This window comes from Hemiscyllium ocellatum, chromosome 39 (assembly GCF_020745735.1).
Source record: "Hemiscyllium ocellatum isolate sHemOce1 chromosome 39, sHemOce1.pat.X.cur, whole genome shotgun sequence".
Classification (NCBI taxonomy): Eukaryota; Metazoa; Chordata; class Chondrichthyes; order Orectolobiformes; family Hemiscylliidae; genus Hemiscyllium; species Hemiscyllium ocellatum.
In genome coordinates, this window is record NC_083439.1 from 23,243,868 (window position 1) to 23,259,048 (window position 15,181).

Sequence of the window (15,181 nt, forward strand, 5' to 3'; positions counted from 1 at the left end):
CACTTTCACTGAACAGATATTCCAGACTAAAGATCTCAAGTGTCATTTTTTTGTGTGATACATGGGACTTTTGTTGCTCACCAATGCAGCAAGATGAGCAAAGAATTGTCCCACACACAAATCACAATGAAATTGGCAACTTAAACTGCTCATTAATTGAGGTGACAGTTTATAGTGTTTGGTGCCTGTGCAGAATGGAGCCATAATCAATCCCAATATTTGGATTGTACTTTGTGATCTGTTAAATGTAGAAATGAAAGATTGAGCTTTAAATTGCTGAATGGTCTCATTTTCATGAGTTGAAGAAGACGTTTATTTTTCAACATAGTTTTTTCTTTCCTCGGATGGGTATATGAATAGGAAGGGTTTGGAGGGATATGGGCCGGGTGCTGGCAGGTGGGACTAGATTGGGTTGGGATATGTGGTCGGCATGGACAGGTTAGACCGAAGGGTCTGTTTCCATGCTGTATGTCTCTGTGACTCTATGTCGGAGTACATTTGTGGATTTTTGACATCTTGAACTTGAATGATAAGGAGTAGCATTTCAAGTCATTATGCAACAACAAATTCCTACCAATAACATAATTGGATACAGTCACAACATTAACTTATTATTTCAAAAAATTTTAAATGTGATTCTTTGAGGCGTTGCAGAGTAACGGGATAATGTACTTTGTCGGCAGGCTTTTTCTGGATTGGTCCAAAAATAAAACAGACTTTTGCCATTACGTTTGTGATTTAATTTTACAACCTTCTAAAATTTGGATTTTGGTTGCATATGTGTCCCCATAAAGTCATTCAAACTCAGCTTTCTTGTCTATTCATTCCAAATAAAGATTATTACACTGATGTTTCAATACTTTTATAAGTGATAACAGTAATTTTGCAGAATAGCTACTAGAAGTTAACTGTACCGATTGCTTTGGATGTATCAGATTTAAGGGTTAAACTATTTGTAGGAACAATGCCCTCCATAGGGGATCTGAACAGTCAGATTGAATGACTTTTACTGAGGTAGAGCTTAAACTAGAAAGTGCAAATTAGAAAGTTATTCCAATATAAGATAATGTACAGCAAATAAAACAAAAAGAGGAGAAAATAAGTGGAATTAAGAGACAAATAGATTAATTAACTTATTTAAAATCTCCAAAAATAATTAAAATCGAATAAAATGAGGCTTCAAATTAAGCTCTATTTTGGTGACCACTTGTCTCTCTGTACTTAAGACTTACATGAACGGATAGGGAATATGGACAATGTGCAGGCAGATGAGATTAACTTAGAATGGCATCATGGTTGGCACAGACATGGTGGACTGAAAGGACTATTCTTGTGTTGTACTGTTCTACAAATGTCATGTTGCTGAAGAAAGATCTTAAATGCCATTTTGTAAAACAGTATATGTGCCCTCTAGTGGCTTTGTGGTTTAAGTGAAATATTATGGATTTATTTTTTCTTTTCACCAGACTCAGCAACATGAACTAAAACCTGATGGATCAGAAATATTGGTTACCAACAAAAATAAGAAAGAATACATTCAGTAAGTGGTTTTGAACTTGAGAATTGTTTGTGTTGAAGATAGATATGTTTAACTCAATTTGAAATGTGCATGTGCAATTTATTTTTTGTGCAATATTTATCCATTTGTGAAGATAAAAGATATCCTTTTGGGGAATTTCCCTGCTTTGAAACTCCTGATTTCAGTCCTAAGCAATCCCAAAAAAGTCTGTGAAATTGTTACATGGTAAATTGTTATTTTCCCAGCAGTCAATTCTCCAATCCAGCAATAAACTGCCTGCTTCCAAGTGCAGCTACTGAAGTTTGGTCAATTCTCAATGTGAATTGTCTTTGAAAGTTATCTGAATGAGATAACCAGTGGAGCTAGCTTTGTGCTGGTGACTGGTGTCAGATTATTACTCAAGGTTTTGCAGGTTTTCTTAACATGAGACTTCGAGATTGCAGAGAAATCGATTTTTATCAGTTTAGGATGACCTCAAGTTCCATTCCCAAGAATGAGAGGAAAATATATATAACATAGCTTGCATACAGTTTGTAAATGCTCCTCTCACTAAAATATTATGTTCTGAATTTAGAAACGAGTGATGTTCAGTAAAGTGATATTTCACCGCTATTTTGTTCTTATTCTATTTTAGCCTTGTGATGCAGTGGAGGTTTGTCAATCGCATCCAGGAGCAAATGAATTCTTTTAAGGAGGTAACAAGAATGTTTAGTTTTTACTTGATCTAACTCCTTAGATTAAAGACACATCAATACATAATCTAAGATGTTTAATGAGTTTAACTTTAGTGCTGAGATTCCTTAAGACTCAAATCGTTTCAACATGGCAAAGAGAAAAGAAAAAGAAAGGCAAAGTGCATTCATTGACCTAAGGCTAACATCCCACTTTAGCACGATGCTATTTGTGTTAAATTATGTGGGCATTCCTTTCCCAGGTAGTCCTAATAGTCCAGATTTTTGTAGATAAAACAAGTGGTGCCAGCCATTCATTGTACTTTCACTTGTCCACTTGACTTTCTATTGGAGTTTGCACTAGAACTTGCAGAAACTAGAAATAGATATTGGCACAATGTTTTCCTCAGGGTATCTCGGACCTGTCTGAGTAGGGCAGAAACCAATGTCTGTCCTCAGCCAATCAATCTGAAGTATTCTGAATGAGGCACATAGAATCTGAAGTAGAAAATGTACATTATACTCCAAAAGTCAAAAGCTAAAATATGTACAGGAAGTGAAATTAACTGGAGAAAGATGGTATTTAGAGAGATGAAGGAGAAATTGGCAGGCACGATGTTGTGGGCATTGCAGAAATGTGGCCGCAAGGGAATCAGGGCCAGGAAGTAAATATCCAAGGATATGTGTCCTCTGCAAAGGACAGGCAGGTGGGTTGCCTTGCTAGTAAGAAATAAAATTAAATCACTAGCAAGAACTGATATAGGCTCTGAAGGCATATAATCTGTATAGGTAGAGTTGAGGAACTGCAAAGGAGAAAGGACCCTGATGGGAGTTATGTATAGGCCTTCTAGCAGTAGTCAGGATGTGGGGCAGAAAGTGTGTCAGGAGATAGAGTTGGCATGTAAGAAAGGTGCTATTAAAATAATCATTAGGGTCTTTAATGTGCAGCTGGACTGGAATAATCAGGTTGGGAGCAGATTCCAAGAAAAGAAATTTGCAGATTGCTGACAAAATGGTTTATTTTGGAGCAGCTTGTGGCACGGCCCACTAGGGAACAGGCAGTTCTGGGATTTGGTGAGGTGTAAGGAGGCAAACTTGATTAGGCAGCCTTAGGTGAAGAAACCCCCAGGGGGCAGTGACCACAGTATGGTAGAATGTACCCTGCAGTTTGAGTGTGAGAAACCAGAATCTGATGTAAGGGTATTACAATTAAGTAAAGGTAACAACAAACACATGAGAAAGGATCTGTCCAGAGTTTAATGGAAGGGGGGGGGCCTAGCAGGAAACATGTTGGAGCAGCAATGGCAGGAGTTTCCGAAGGTAATTCGGGAGGCGCGTCAGAAATTCATACGAAGGAAGAGAAATATTCTAATCGGAAGATGAGGCAACCATGGTAATTGAAGGAAGACCAAGTCAGTATAAAAGCAAAAGAGCAAACGTACAATGTGGTGGAGATTAGTGGGAAGCCAGAGAATTGGGAATCCTTTTAAAAACCAGCAGTGGGTAACTATTTTTAAAAAAAGCAAAGAGAGGAGAGACAATGAAATATTAGGGTAAGCTAGCTCATAATATGAAAGAAGATTGAAAGTCTTTTTTTAGAATATACAAAAGTTAAGAGAGAAGCATGAGTGGATATTAGACCGCTGGAAAAGGAGACTGGAGAAGTAATAATGGGAAGCCAAGAAATGGCAAAGGAACTGAATAGATACTTTGCATGAGTTTCATAGCGGAAGACACCAGAACTTCAAGAGAATTGGGGCAGAAGTGAGTATAGTGGCCATCACTAAGGAAGATGATATTAGGGAAGCTGTAAGATCTTCAGGTGGATAAATCACCTGGACCGGATGGCCCATACCCCAGAGTTCTGAAGGAGCTAGCTGACGAGATTGTGGAGACATTGGTAGTGATAGTTCAGGAATCGCTGGAGTCCAACAGAGTCCCAGAAGACTGGAAAATGGCTAATGTATTTAAGGACGGAAGGAGGCAGTAGACAAGAGATTATAGACCAGTTAGTCTGATGTCAGTCATTGATAGGTTTTAGAGTAATATTAAGGATGAGATTGTGGAACATTTGGAAGTGCCATGGTGAAATAGGGCTGAGTCAGCACAGCTTCATCAAGGGGAGGTCGTGCCTGAAAAATCTGTTAGGATTCTTTAAGGAGGTAACGAGCAAGTTAAACAAAGGTGAACCAGTATGTGTGATGTGTTTGGATTTTCAGAAGGCCTTTTACCTGGTGCTTCATAGGAGGCTGCTAAATATGTTAAGATCTCATGGTGTTAGGAGCAAGGTACTGCCATGGTTAGAGGATTGGCTGACTATCAGAAGGCAGAGCATGGGGATAAAGGAGTCTTTTGCAGGATGCCAACTGGAGAATAATGGAGTATTGCAGGGGTCCGTATTGGGACCACAACTATTCACATTCAAAATTAATCATCTGGATGAACAAAATGAGGGCATTATTGCTAAGTTTGCGGGTGATACAAAGATAAATGGAGGGACCGATCGTGTTGAGGAAGCAGGGAGGCTGCAGAAGGATTTGAACATTCTAAGAATGGGTCAGTTGGAAACAATGCAGAAAAGTGTGAGGTTATGTACTTTGGTAGGAAGAATACAGGCAAAGATTATTTTTTAAACAGGGAAAGGCTTTGGAAATCTGAAGCACAAAGAGATTTAGGAGTCATAGTTTGGGATTCTCAAAAGGTTAACATGCAGGTTCAGTTGACTGTTAGGAAGGTAAATGCAATGCATTTTGAGAGGCGTAGGACACAGGAACTGGGATGTATTGTTGAGGCTGTATAAAGCTCTGGTCAGACTGCATTTGAAGTATTGTGACAGTTTTGGGCCTTATCTCTAAAGAAGGATGTGCTGACCTTGGAGGAAGCCTTGTAGTTTACTTGTCTTTGAATGGGCAAACGGTATTTGTTTTTCCAGTGGGTATCCCTTAGTTAAGCACTTCAATTTTGTATTTTTCATGTGTTTCAATCTTTTGTCTCTTAATGAAGTACCAATTCAGTGGATGTTTTGTATGAGCAGAGCAAGTTGAACAGCACCTTTTGATTTTTACCTTTAACTGTGTATGTACAGTCCAGTCATTGCTGTCTTAATAGCTTGACAATGGTCATGCTATAGGAAGGATGTTGTGAAACTTGAAAGGGTTCAGAAAAGGTTTACAAAAATATTGCCAGAGTTAGAGGGAGAGGCTGAATAGGTTGGGACTCTTTTGCCTGGAGAGTTGGAGGTTGAGGGGTGACCTTATAGAGCTTTATAAAATCATGAGGGGCATGAATAGGGTGAATAGACAAAGTCTTCCCCCTGGGGTGGCGGAGTCCAAAAGGAGAGGGCATACGTTTAAGGTGAGAGGGAATAGAGTTCAAAGAAACCTAAGAGGCAACTTTTTTTCACACAGACAGTGGTACGTATATGGAATGAGCTGTCAGAGGAAGTGGTGGAGGCTGATACAATTACAACATTTAAAAGGCATCTTGATGCTTATATGAACAGGAAGGATTAAGAGAGATATGGGCCAAATGCAGGCAAATGGGACTGGATTTATTTGGGATATCTGCTTGGCATGGTTAGTTGGACCAAAGAGTCTGTTTCCATGCTGTACAAGGCCATCATTCTATCATATCATCCATGGTTTTCCTTAAAAAAGCACTGGTCAATGCATTGATCTGTGCACTACTTTCTTTTCTTGGATAATGCTTCATTGACAGACGTATTGGTATCAAACACTTGGGACGTGTGTCAAAAGAACAAAGAAAACACAGAAACAGGCCCTTCATCCCATCGAGGTTGCACTTTCTAAACTAAACACCTTTTTTGCCTGTACACGGTCCATATCTCTCTCTTCCCTGCTTATTCATTTATATGTCAAGATGCCTCTTAAATGTTGCTATTGTATCCGCCCCCACCACCACCTCTGGCATCACATTCCAGGTACTTACCACTCTGTGTAACAAAAAAGGTCCATGTATTTTTTTAAATGCTTATCGGCATTTATATTTTTGTATGGTCAAAGTATTAATTAAGAAAATACCACAAGCTGTCCACTGAATGAAATAAATGCTTTTTAAATTAATGCCTGAACTTTGTTTTGAAATCAGCATTGAGTCACTGCAGAAAGTGCACTGAATTATTTTAACTTTTCATTGTTTTGTACTCATTAAAATAATTGCTTTGGGCCTTCGGGGCCTGATGCAGGTCTTCTGGGTTCTTGACATCCAAGGCACATGAACGTCATTAGAAAATTAGGTCAACAAAGTTTGTTGTCTGCATGACTTGACTGTTGCTGTAGTAAACCTAGCTGATACCATTTACACCACACTTCTTTCTATTTTCAGGGCTTTTTTGAACTGATCCCACAAGATCTCATAAAAATATTTGATGAGAATGAATTGGAGGTAACTTTTTTTCATTTTAACTGCAATATATATTGAATATTTTTTTTATGTGTTTTGATGATGTTTATACATTTGTTTCTAGCTATTAATGTGTGGACTAGGGGATGTAGATGTCAACGATTGGAGGGAGAACACAAAGTACAAAAATGGATACAATGCAAACCATCCGGTCATACAATGGTTTTGGAAGGTAATGCAAGACTGGAAAGTCTGACATGACGACATATATTTGGTGGTTGTTGTTTAAGCAGGATTTACAGCTTGTCACTGCAGTGGGACTGTTGAAACTTTGGATTTCCATTTTCCTTGCATTTCAGTTTTCAGATATAAATGTGCTGATTTTATTGCAGGCATTTTAAAAAAGAAAATTCTTATCAGTAACAGACATCATTAAAAATTCTCCCTTGAACTATCCAAACAAAGTGAAGCAAGAAGCTATATCTGCTGGCCTTTCCTTCTAAAGGATTAGAAACTCTTGTATGGAATAAAAGGGGGTGCATAAATGAGTAGACACCAAGAAAGGGATTATTTAGGTTAATAATTGTTTTCTGTTCCTGTTTGAACAAAAGCAGGAGTATGTTTACAATAGTCATTGTCCCAGTGGATCAGACAAGCCTGATTCCAGTCAGAAACCTGGCTTGGTAGCTAATAATTATGTATGTTTTGATTTTAACAAAATGTTATCTTGCTAAAATGCAAGCGTGCAATGCTGCAGATTTTGCTTTAAGCACAAAATATAAATTTATTACAGAAGGAATGAAGATAAAATATGTATGTCTTTGTAATACTAAACTATGTATTTATAATACAAAGTCAATCGCAAAACATTCCTGTATAATTTCAAAAGAAACAAAACAGCTTTTGTGTAGTACCCAAAACCCCACTCCTGGTATTCTTCTCATACACCACTTGTCATTTTCACATCAGTCTCTATAATACCTCAATAGGTTTAAGACACTTGCAATTTCAACTTTTAAGCTGAAAGTGCAGATGGGTTCTTCATAGAGTTCATAGACTTGGGTGACCACTTATCTTAAGAGACCACTTCGGGGTTTTTAATCCCAACACTTCTGGTCTCGGGTGAACACTAATTTCTCACTCCAAGGTAATTTAATCCACTATCTCTATCTTTGTCTTAGGAGCACTGCTGTATTCAAATATCCTGTTCCAAAATCTTCACAGGACTAACATTAACCCAAGTTATCCCTTTCTCCTTCTCTCTTCTCTTGTGTTTCATTTAAGCTTAAAAGTAATTTCCATAACACACTCAGAAACCTTTTGAGGTGCCATTATTTACCGTGCTGAGTCACAAGCAACCTGTAATCAACAAAGGCCTTTTCATACATAAACCCATGTTCTCCAACCAGGCTTCAAAAACTTATTTTTAAAAAATTGCCATTGTTACAGAAATGAGCTGCCAGAGAATGTGGTGGAGACTGGTACAATTGCAACATTTTAGAGGCATTTGGATGGGTACATGAATAGAAAGGGTTTGGAGGGATATGGGCCGGGTGCTGGCAGGTGGGACTAGATTGGGTTGGGATATCTGGTCGTCATGGACAGGTTGGACCAAAGGGTCTGTTTCCATGCTGTACATCTCTATGACTCTATAAATACTTGCAATTATTAACTTCAGACACAGAAAAACTTATGCTAACTCAAAACCAGAAATTTAACCTTACAATAAATAACATACAAAATTATGCATAAATCCCATAGCTTACATCTGTCAAAATTTCACAGAAGAAATGCCCAATTGTTTAAAAAAAAACAAAATTCTTTATTCTTATCTATAGACAGTGCTGTTAATGGATTCAGAAAAGCGTATTCGATTCCTGCAGTTTGTGACTGGTACTTCACGGGTACCTATGAATGGATTTGCTGAACTGTATGGTAAGCAGAATTAAGAATATATTAAAGTTTGCTTTCTTTTAAATAGTGAAATTATCTTCCTGCTCTTCCAAAATTTGGATGATTTTCTTTGCAAGTTAAATTATGCATCCACGAATAGATATCAAACAATGTGAAAGTAAGGGTGTGTATGTGGAGGAGGGTTATGGATCAGCATAATTAGATTGAATGTTGGAATTAGCTCAAGGGACTACTTCTATGAAAATCAACTAATTGTTTTTGTTTTCTGTTTTTCTTAAGCTGTATTCTTGTATTTGTTATTCTTAGGATCAAATGGACCACAGTTATTTACTATTGAACAGTGGGGAACTCCAGAGAAATTACCAAGAGCTCACACATGGTAACTTTGATCTTTTGACTGTTCTGACAATTTTGGGGGGAAAGCAGATGAGCTCATGTTTAGGTGAAGTGCCTGAAGACTGGAGGGTGGCTAATGTTGTGCCATTAACAAAGGTTGCAGGGAAATGCCTAGGAACTACAGACTGGTGAACCAAACGACCACAGTGGGAGTGGATTCAGACAGACAGGGTTTCCAGGCATTTGAGAGGCAAGGATTTGTTTGGGACAGTCAGCATAGCTTTATGAGTGGGAAATCAAGTCTTATGAATTTGATTGTGCTTTTTGAAGGGGTGACCAAGAAAGTAAATGAGGACAGTGTGGTAGATATTGTCTACATGAACTTTAGCAAGGCCTTTGACAGGGCATCACATGATAGGTAATTGAGTAAAGTTAAATCTCACTGTATTCAGGGAGAGCTAGCCAGTTGGATACAAAATTGACTCGATGGTAGGAGACAGAAGGTGGTGGTAGAGGGTTGTTTTTCCAACTGGGGAACCTGTGAGCAGTGGTGTGCCACTGTTATTCATCATTTATATCAATGATTTGGACGAGAATTTAGGAAGTATGGTTAGTAAGTTTGCGAATAACACCAAAATTGGTGTTAAAGTGGACAGGGAAGATGATTATCTGGAAATGCAATGAGATCTTGATCAACTGGGCCAGTGTGCAGATGGAGTTTAATTTAGATAAATGCAAAGTATTACATTCTGATAGGCTAACCAGGGCAGGACTTACACACTCAATGATAGGGCCCTGGGGTGTTATGGAACAAAGAGGTCTAGCGGTACAGGTTCATAGCTCCTTGAAAACGGAGTCACAGGTAGATAGGGTAGTGAAGAAGGCTTTCGGTGTGCTAGCTTTCATTGGTCAGAGCATTGAGTATAAGAGTTGGGATGGCTTGTGCCGCTGGACAAGACATTGGTGAGGCCATTTGGAGTACTGTATGCAGTTCTGGTTGCCCTACAATAGAAGCTATATTATTAATCTAGAAAGAGTATGGAAAAGATTTACTAGGATGCTACCTGGCCTGGGAGGTTTGAGTTATAAGGAGAGGTTGGATAGGCTGGGACTTTTTTCCCTGGAGTATAGGAGACTAAGGGGTAACGTAATGGAGGCCTATAAAACCATGAGAGGCATTGATAAGGTAGACAGCCTACATATTTTTCCCATGGTAGAGTAGTCTAAAACTAGAGAGCATAGCATTAAGATGAGAGAGGAGAGATACAAAATAGTCCAAAGGGGTAATTTTTTTTCACTCAGGGTGGTGAGTTTATGGAATGGGCTGCCAAAGGTATCAGTAGAGGCAAGTATAGTTTTGTTATTTAAGAAGCATTGAGTCAGGTACACAGATTGGATAGGTATGGAGGAATATAGACCAAATGCAAGGAACTGGGACTAGTTTAAATGGTGAAAACTGGACAGCATGGGCAAGTTGGGCTGAAGGGCCTGTTTCCATGCTGTAGACTCTGTGATTCTATGTTGCTAACTCTGGAATGTAAATGCCCACATTAATTACATAGAAATGAGCTTCAACTTGTTTAGCACAACTTATAAAGAAAATTGTTCATTTTTCAGTTTCAATCGTCTCGATTTGCCGCCTTATGAATCATTTGAAGAATTGCGGGAGAAGCTTAACCTAGCAATTGAGAACACTGAAGGTTTTGATGGAGTCGATTGAGTGACCAAAGCTGGCTGATTTAGTGTAATCACATCATCCAGCGAGTGTGCTGAAATGTGAAGCAAAGTATCTAGAAATGGAGTTTTGAGATTAAGTCTTACTTGTAGGGAAATGTCTCTTTTTATTAAGCTAATGAAGCACAAACAGACTAAGTATGCAGTAACACTACCATCAGTTCCCTGAACTCGCATTTTCAGAGCTGAGATGAGAAGTATTTTTCTTTATAGACTGGTTGAATATGGCTAATTTGCCTGGACGTGCTTGTTGTACCAACTAATAAAATATGGTTTAAATGCAGGCAATGAATCAAAAATCCCTTTTAATTCAGTGACCTCACAATGCAGGCTTCTGATGTTTAATATTGTTAAGTATCTATTCTGTACAGCACCAATTATCACATCCTTAATTAGGAATGTGCATGTAAGATCTAACAATCTAGCTCCCTTGTCACTGTCACTCAATTGTGCATTTTTCCCAGTCTGTGTGCCAAGTCAGGCTGGTTTGCTGTATTGAATCACTGCAGTTTTATCACTGTGTCGTTCTTACATTGGTAACCGCCTGGATAAACTAATATGTAGCATAATGTTAAATTTAACCAATAGTGATTTCATATGAGAGTTAAAATTGATAGCTCAAAGAACTCTAAGAAACAACTGAAAAGTTAATTCTGTAAAATAACTTGGAAGATTACTCAAATGTGAATTTAGAAGAGGGTAAACTTAAATGCATGGAAGTCAGTCTGGGTAGATGAAGCTCTAGTGCCAAATTCAAGCTTTGAAATTTAATTTTATCACACGCTATAAAATTCGCATTGAACTGTGTGTTTATTTGTGAAACTTTTTTCATTGCTATAATAGCATCACTCAAAATGTGATCATGAATAATAAGAGTTTAATTATTAATATTTTCAGAAACCATTTCTATTCTTTACTTGACCATTAATCTTTCATTTCAAAGATTCCAAAAGCTGTACTTAATACTTCACAGATCTTGGCTTTTGAATTTATGCTTGAAAGCTTACCCAATTACAAAGCTTTGTCCAAATTGATACACAGAGAATGAAAGGAGGCTGCTGAAGATTCGCTCGGTCTGCTTTGTCCACATTGTGGAAGACAGCATCTTAAAGACCGTAAAGAAATCAGAAAAGCTAACTTGTACCAGTGAATGGAAAGTCTATGTTCTGACAGGCAGTATTTTTCATAGTGAAAGGTGGAACCTGTAAGTTGGATTTTTTGAAAACGGCAACGTATATCTGTGGTGAAACAGTGAAATATACTTGGCATTTTTTTGAAAATCCTAAAACAAAAATTAATCTTTATAAAGTGGCAGCAGTTATTGGACCTTATCTGTGAAAATACAAACATTTACACTTTAGGAAAGAAAGATTTACGGTCAGCTGAATCCAATAGCTAAACTTAAATTTTCTTAAGTGTCCATTATCAAGGTGGTTATAAGGAGGAATACCCATGCAGTTAAATTGGAATTTTTGAAAAATGGTGGTTTTAACAAGAGTATTACATTGAAAGATGTTAATCCTGTTGATACCAAGAATGGACTTGAATATTGTTACAATTAATCTTCATTTCTTTTTCTCTGAGAATGATAAAATTGCCTCTCTTCAACCGTAGCTTGGAATGTATGTCAGTTATTAGAGAATGTGTGTAAATATTACAAACTATAGTAATTCCAAATTGTACATATTCTTTAAATTATATTTGTGTTCTGCACAATATATATTCACCTCAGATTTGTAAATAACTTCTGAAAATAATCCACTAACTTTTATAGTTGCTATATTATAAAAGATGATGCATGCAATGTTATCTTTCATCTTTAAGGTTATAATTTAGAATTGAATTTGCAACAAGAAAGCAGACTGGGTGGAAACAATTCTGTAAATACATACAATGCACTTATAATTAAATGAATGAAATTCAGCTGAAGGAGGAATTTCGTGAGAAACACTGGGAAGTTGGTGGACAAAGCCTATTTGTAATAAAATAGCCTTTTTTGGTGCAAGTTGTGGTTTGGTTCATGTAGAAAAGGTATTTGAAGTTAATTTTTTGGAAAGTGTTATATGTAAGTGCAAAATCAACAACATAGTTGAATTTTCTGTCTCTGCATTAATTGATTTTGGAGCATTTGAAGTTATTGCACCTCTGATATAGCCTATATCATCATTGTTAACTTCATGTTAATACAATCTGATAAACTCCACTGCACATCTCCACCAAATAGAAATTCTAGTGCGAACACAGTGGATGGGTGATCTGCAGTCAGGGTTCTGCCATTGCCATTTATAAACTTTCCATTAAAATGTGCTTGAGATAACAACTTTGCTCGTTACATAATTAACTATTGCAAAGTCACCAAGCTCAATCATCAACAAGATAACTAAAGCATAACTTGCTAAAGACAGAATGAGACCTAATCAGCTGAAATAATATCTGTGATTAATACAAAGACAAAGCCTACCTGATATTCAACAGTTAAAGCACTGCAAGATCTGAAAGCAGCCACAATAGCTGTGCAATAGACTGAGATGCTGTGCAAGCAAACACTGGATCAACTTACATCAAAAATCCAAGCTAGCTGTGATAATGAAGATCCGTGAGCCATGTGTGAAGGGATCTAAAGGGCATTTGGCCCTGCCGTCACTCACATTGCTCTCCTGAAGTCAACAGCTGGTGAAGCACCATACTCACCAAAACAAATAATTTTTTTATTATTCATTCATGGAATTGAGGGCTACGCCACATTTATTGCTCATCCTAAATTGCCCAGGGGGCAGTTAGGAGTCAACCATGTTGCTTTGGGTTTGGAGTCGCAAAAGCCAGGCCAGCCAAGTACAGCAGATTTCCTTCCCTAAAGGACATTAGTGAACCAGATGTTTTTTTTCTGACAAAAGGTTCATGGTCATCGTTAGACTTTTAATTCCATCTTTTTAAAATTGAATTCAAATTCCACTATCTGCTATCGTGTGATTCAAACCCAGGTCCCTACAACCTGATACCTGGGTCTTGGATTGCCAGTCCAGCAATATCACTTAGCAATTGCCTCCCCGACAATTGTCCCACTGGGCCGAACACTGCTGTGGTTGAGATTACTATGCTCTAATTCCCCATTTAGCAATTAGACTGACTTAGGATTGATTTTTTAAAAAATTATATGTTCATATATCCTTTAACCTTTTTAAACTTTAAACAATCAAATAACCTGTGATAAGACAACATAACTGGTTTAAATCTACAGTATTCAAGGGAAGTGCTGCCATGGTTTAAATATGTGATCCAAATATTTATTTGCAGTCCTTTGTAGTGCTCCTACCCTAAAGTTCTATTTTGAGTTGTTATCTGGTGGATAAATTTTCCTCAGATAACATGTTCAGGTTTTTAAAGTTCACACTTATTTTAAATTCTTCCTATCACTTAATTTCTTCCCTAAGTTTTAATACAGAAGTATTGCCAGTGTGAAATGAGGGACAGGATTTTGTGCAGCACATTATCCAGATCTCCCTCCTCCTCTGTGCTGCACTTCAGTATAGTGACTTCTACATGAAACATCCTACATTCACAGCAGAGTGTACTGCTGTATGACTGCTTGGAAAAACTGCTCCTTCCTGTAGCCCCTGCAGTGTTCATCCTGTGCTCTGCAATTTTGCCATGGTAATTTCTACAGTGTCTTTTTTAAGCAAGTTGAATTGTAAAGCTGCAGAGCCATGTCAGGCAGCACAATACGATGTGAAATGTACTCGAGGAAGAATTTATAATGCTTTACCATCTCCACAGTCCTTTGAATTTGAGAATGGCTGTTCTTAGCATTGCAACACATTCAGATCCGTTGAAAGTGAATTTGTTGCAACATTATCAAGATGTATTGTTTCAGTAGAATTCTCCTTTGAAACATTATATGATAATTACCAGGATTAGTACCTATACTTTTGTAATTGTATCAAGAGTACATTTTTAAATAAACTTGTGATGTGGATTGTCTTGACTGATTACTTGTAGGTCATTTTCGTACATTAAACCTTTACATAAATTTTGCAATTGACTGATTTAACAGTCTGGCTAATTTTTCAACTTTTAAAAGGCATCCAGTTTGCAACTGATTTATGACCTGAAGGTTGGAGTCTGGTAGCCAAGGTATTAAAGAAAGAACTTGTATTTAGATAATGCTACAGTATTTTGTCTTAATGATATCTCAAATATCTTTACAGCAAGCTATAACATTTGTTATATGTAGTTCCTCTTGTCACACAGGTGTGCAAGATCCTTGTAACCATTTCAGCTGTCACTGTGAATATTCTCTTAGACACAGTGGTGCGAGTCACTCTAAGAGCAGTTTGAGCATTGTATGTTTAGAGGTGCACCTATACAGCACAATAACTTTATACTGACACAAACCAAGGGTTTTACAATAGTTGTGACACTGTGGTGGAAACTGGAAATTTTAGCTTTCCCATATGCCCACACACGTGCCCCTCTCCCTGGATATTGACTTAGAAAACTGTAAAATGAAGCTAAATATAATGCAGCTTTATTTTGCAGATGGCGCAAGTTGCATGTGCACAGAGGAACAAGTATAATTTAATCCAAACAGAACAACTTATCTTTGTGCAGTATTTCCAAATACTGAACAGATTTTGCTTCCCTTTGC

The 15,181-nt window shown here is 37.5% G+C and overlaps 1 protein-coding gene across 2 annotated transcripts in view; it reads left to right on the top strand.

The window, feature by feature from the left end:
* LOC132834428 (E3 ubiquitin-protein ligase NEDD4-like) overlaps window positions 1-14,481 on the top strand; it is a 159,058-nt gene extending 144,577 nt beyond the window's left edge. The window contains exons 23-29 of one of the 2 annotated variants that reach the window (XM_060853363.1): window positions 1,467-1,540; window positions 2,154-2,214; window positions 6,535-6,594; window positions 6,677-6,784; window positions 8,391-8,487; window positions 8,773-8,845; window positions 10,420-14,481. In XM_060853363.1, the coding sequence (XP_060709346.1) occupies window positions 1,467-1,540; window positions 2,154-2,214; window positions 6,535-6,594; window positions 6,677-6,784; window positions 8,391-8,487; window positions 8,773-8,845; window positions 10,420-10,522 (576 nt within the window). In that variant the 3' untranslated portion in view covers window positions 10,523-14,481. The remainder of the gene's footprint in view (window positions 1-1,466; window positions 1,541-2,153; window positions 2,215-6,534; window positions 6,595-6,676; window positions 6,785-8,390; window positions 8,488-8,772; window positions 8,846-10,419) is intronic. The other variant, XM_060853364.1, reaches the window with a different exon arrangement.
* Window positions 14,482-15,181: the final 700 nt, after the last annotated feature.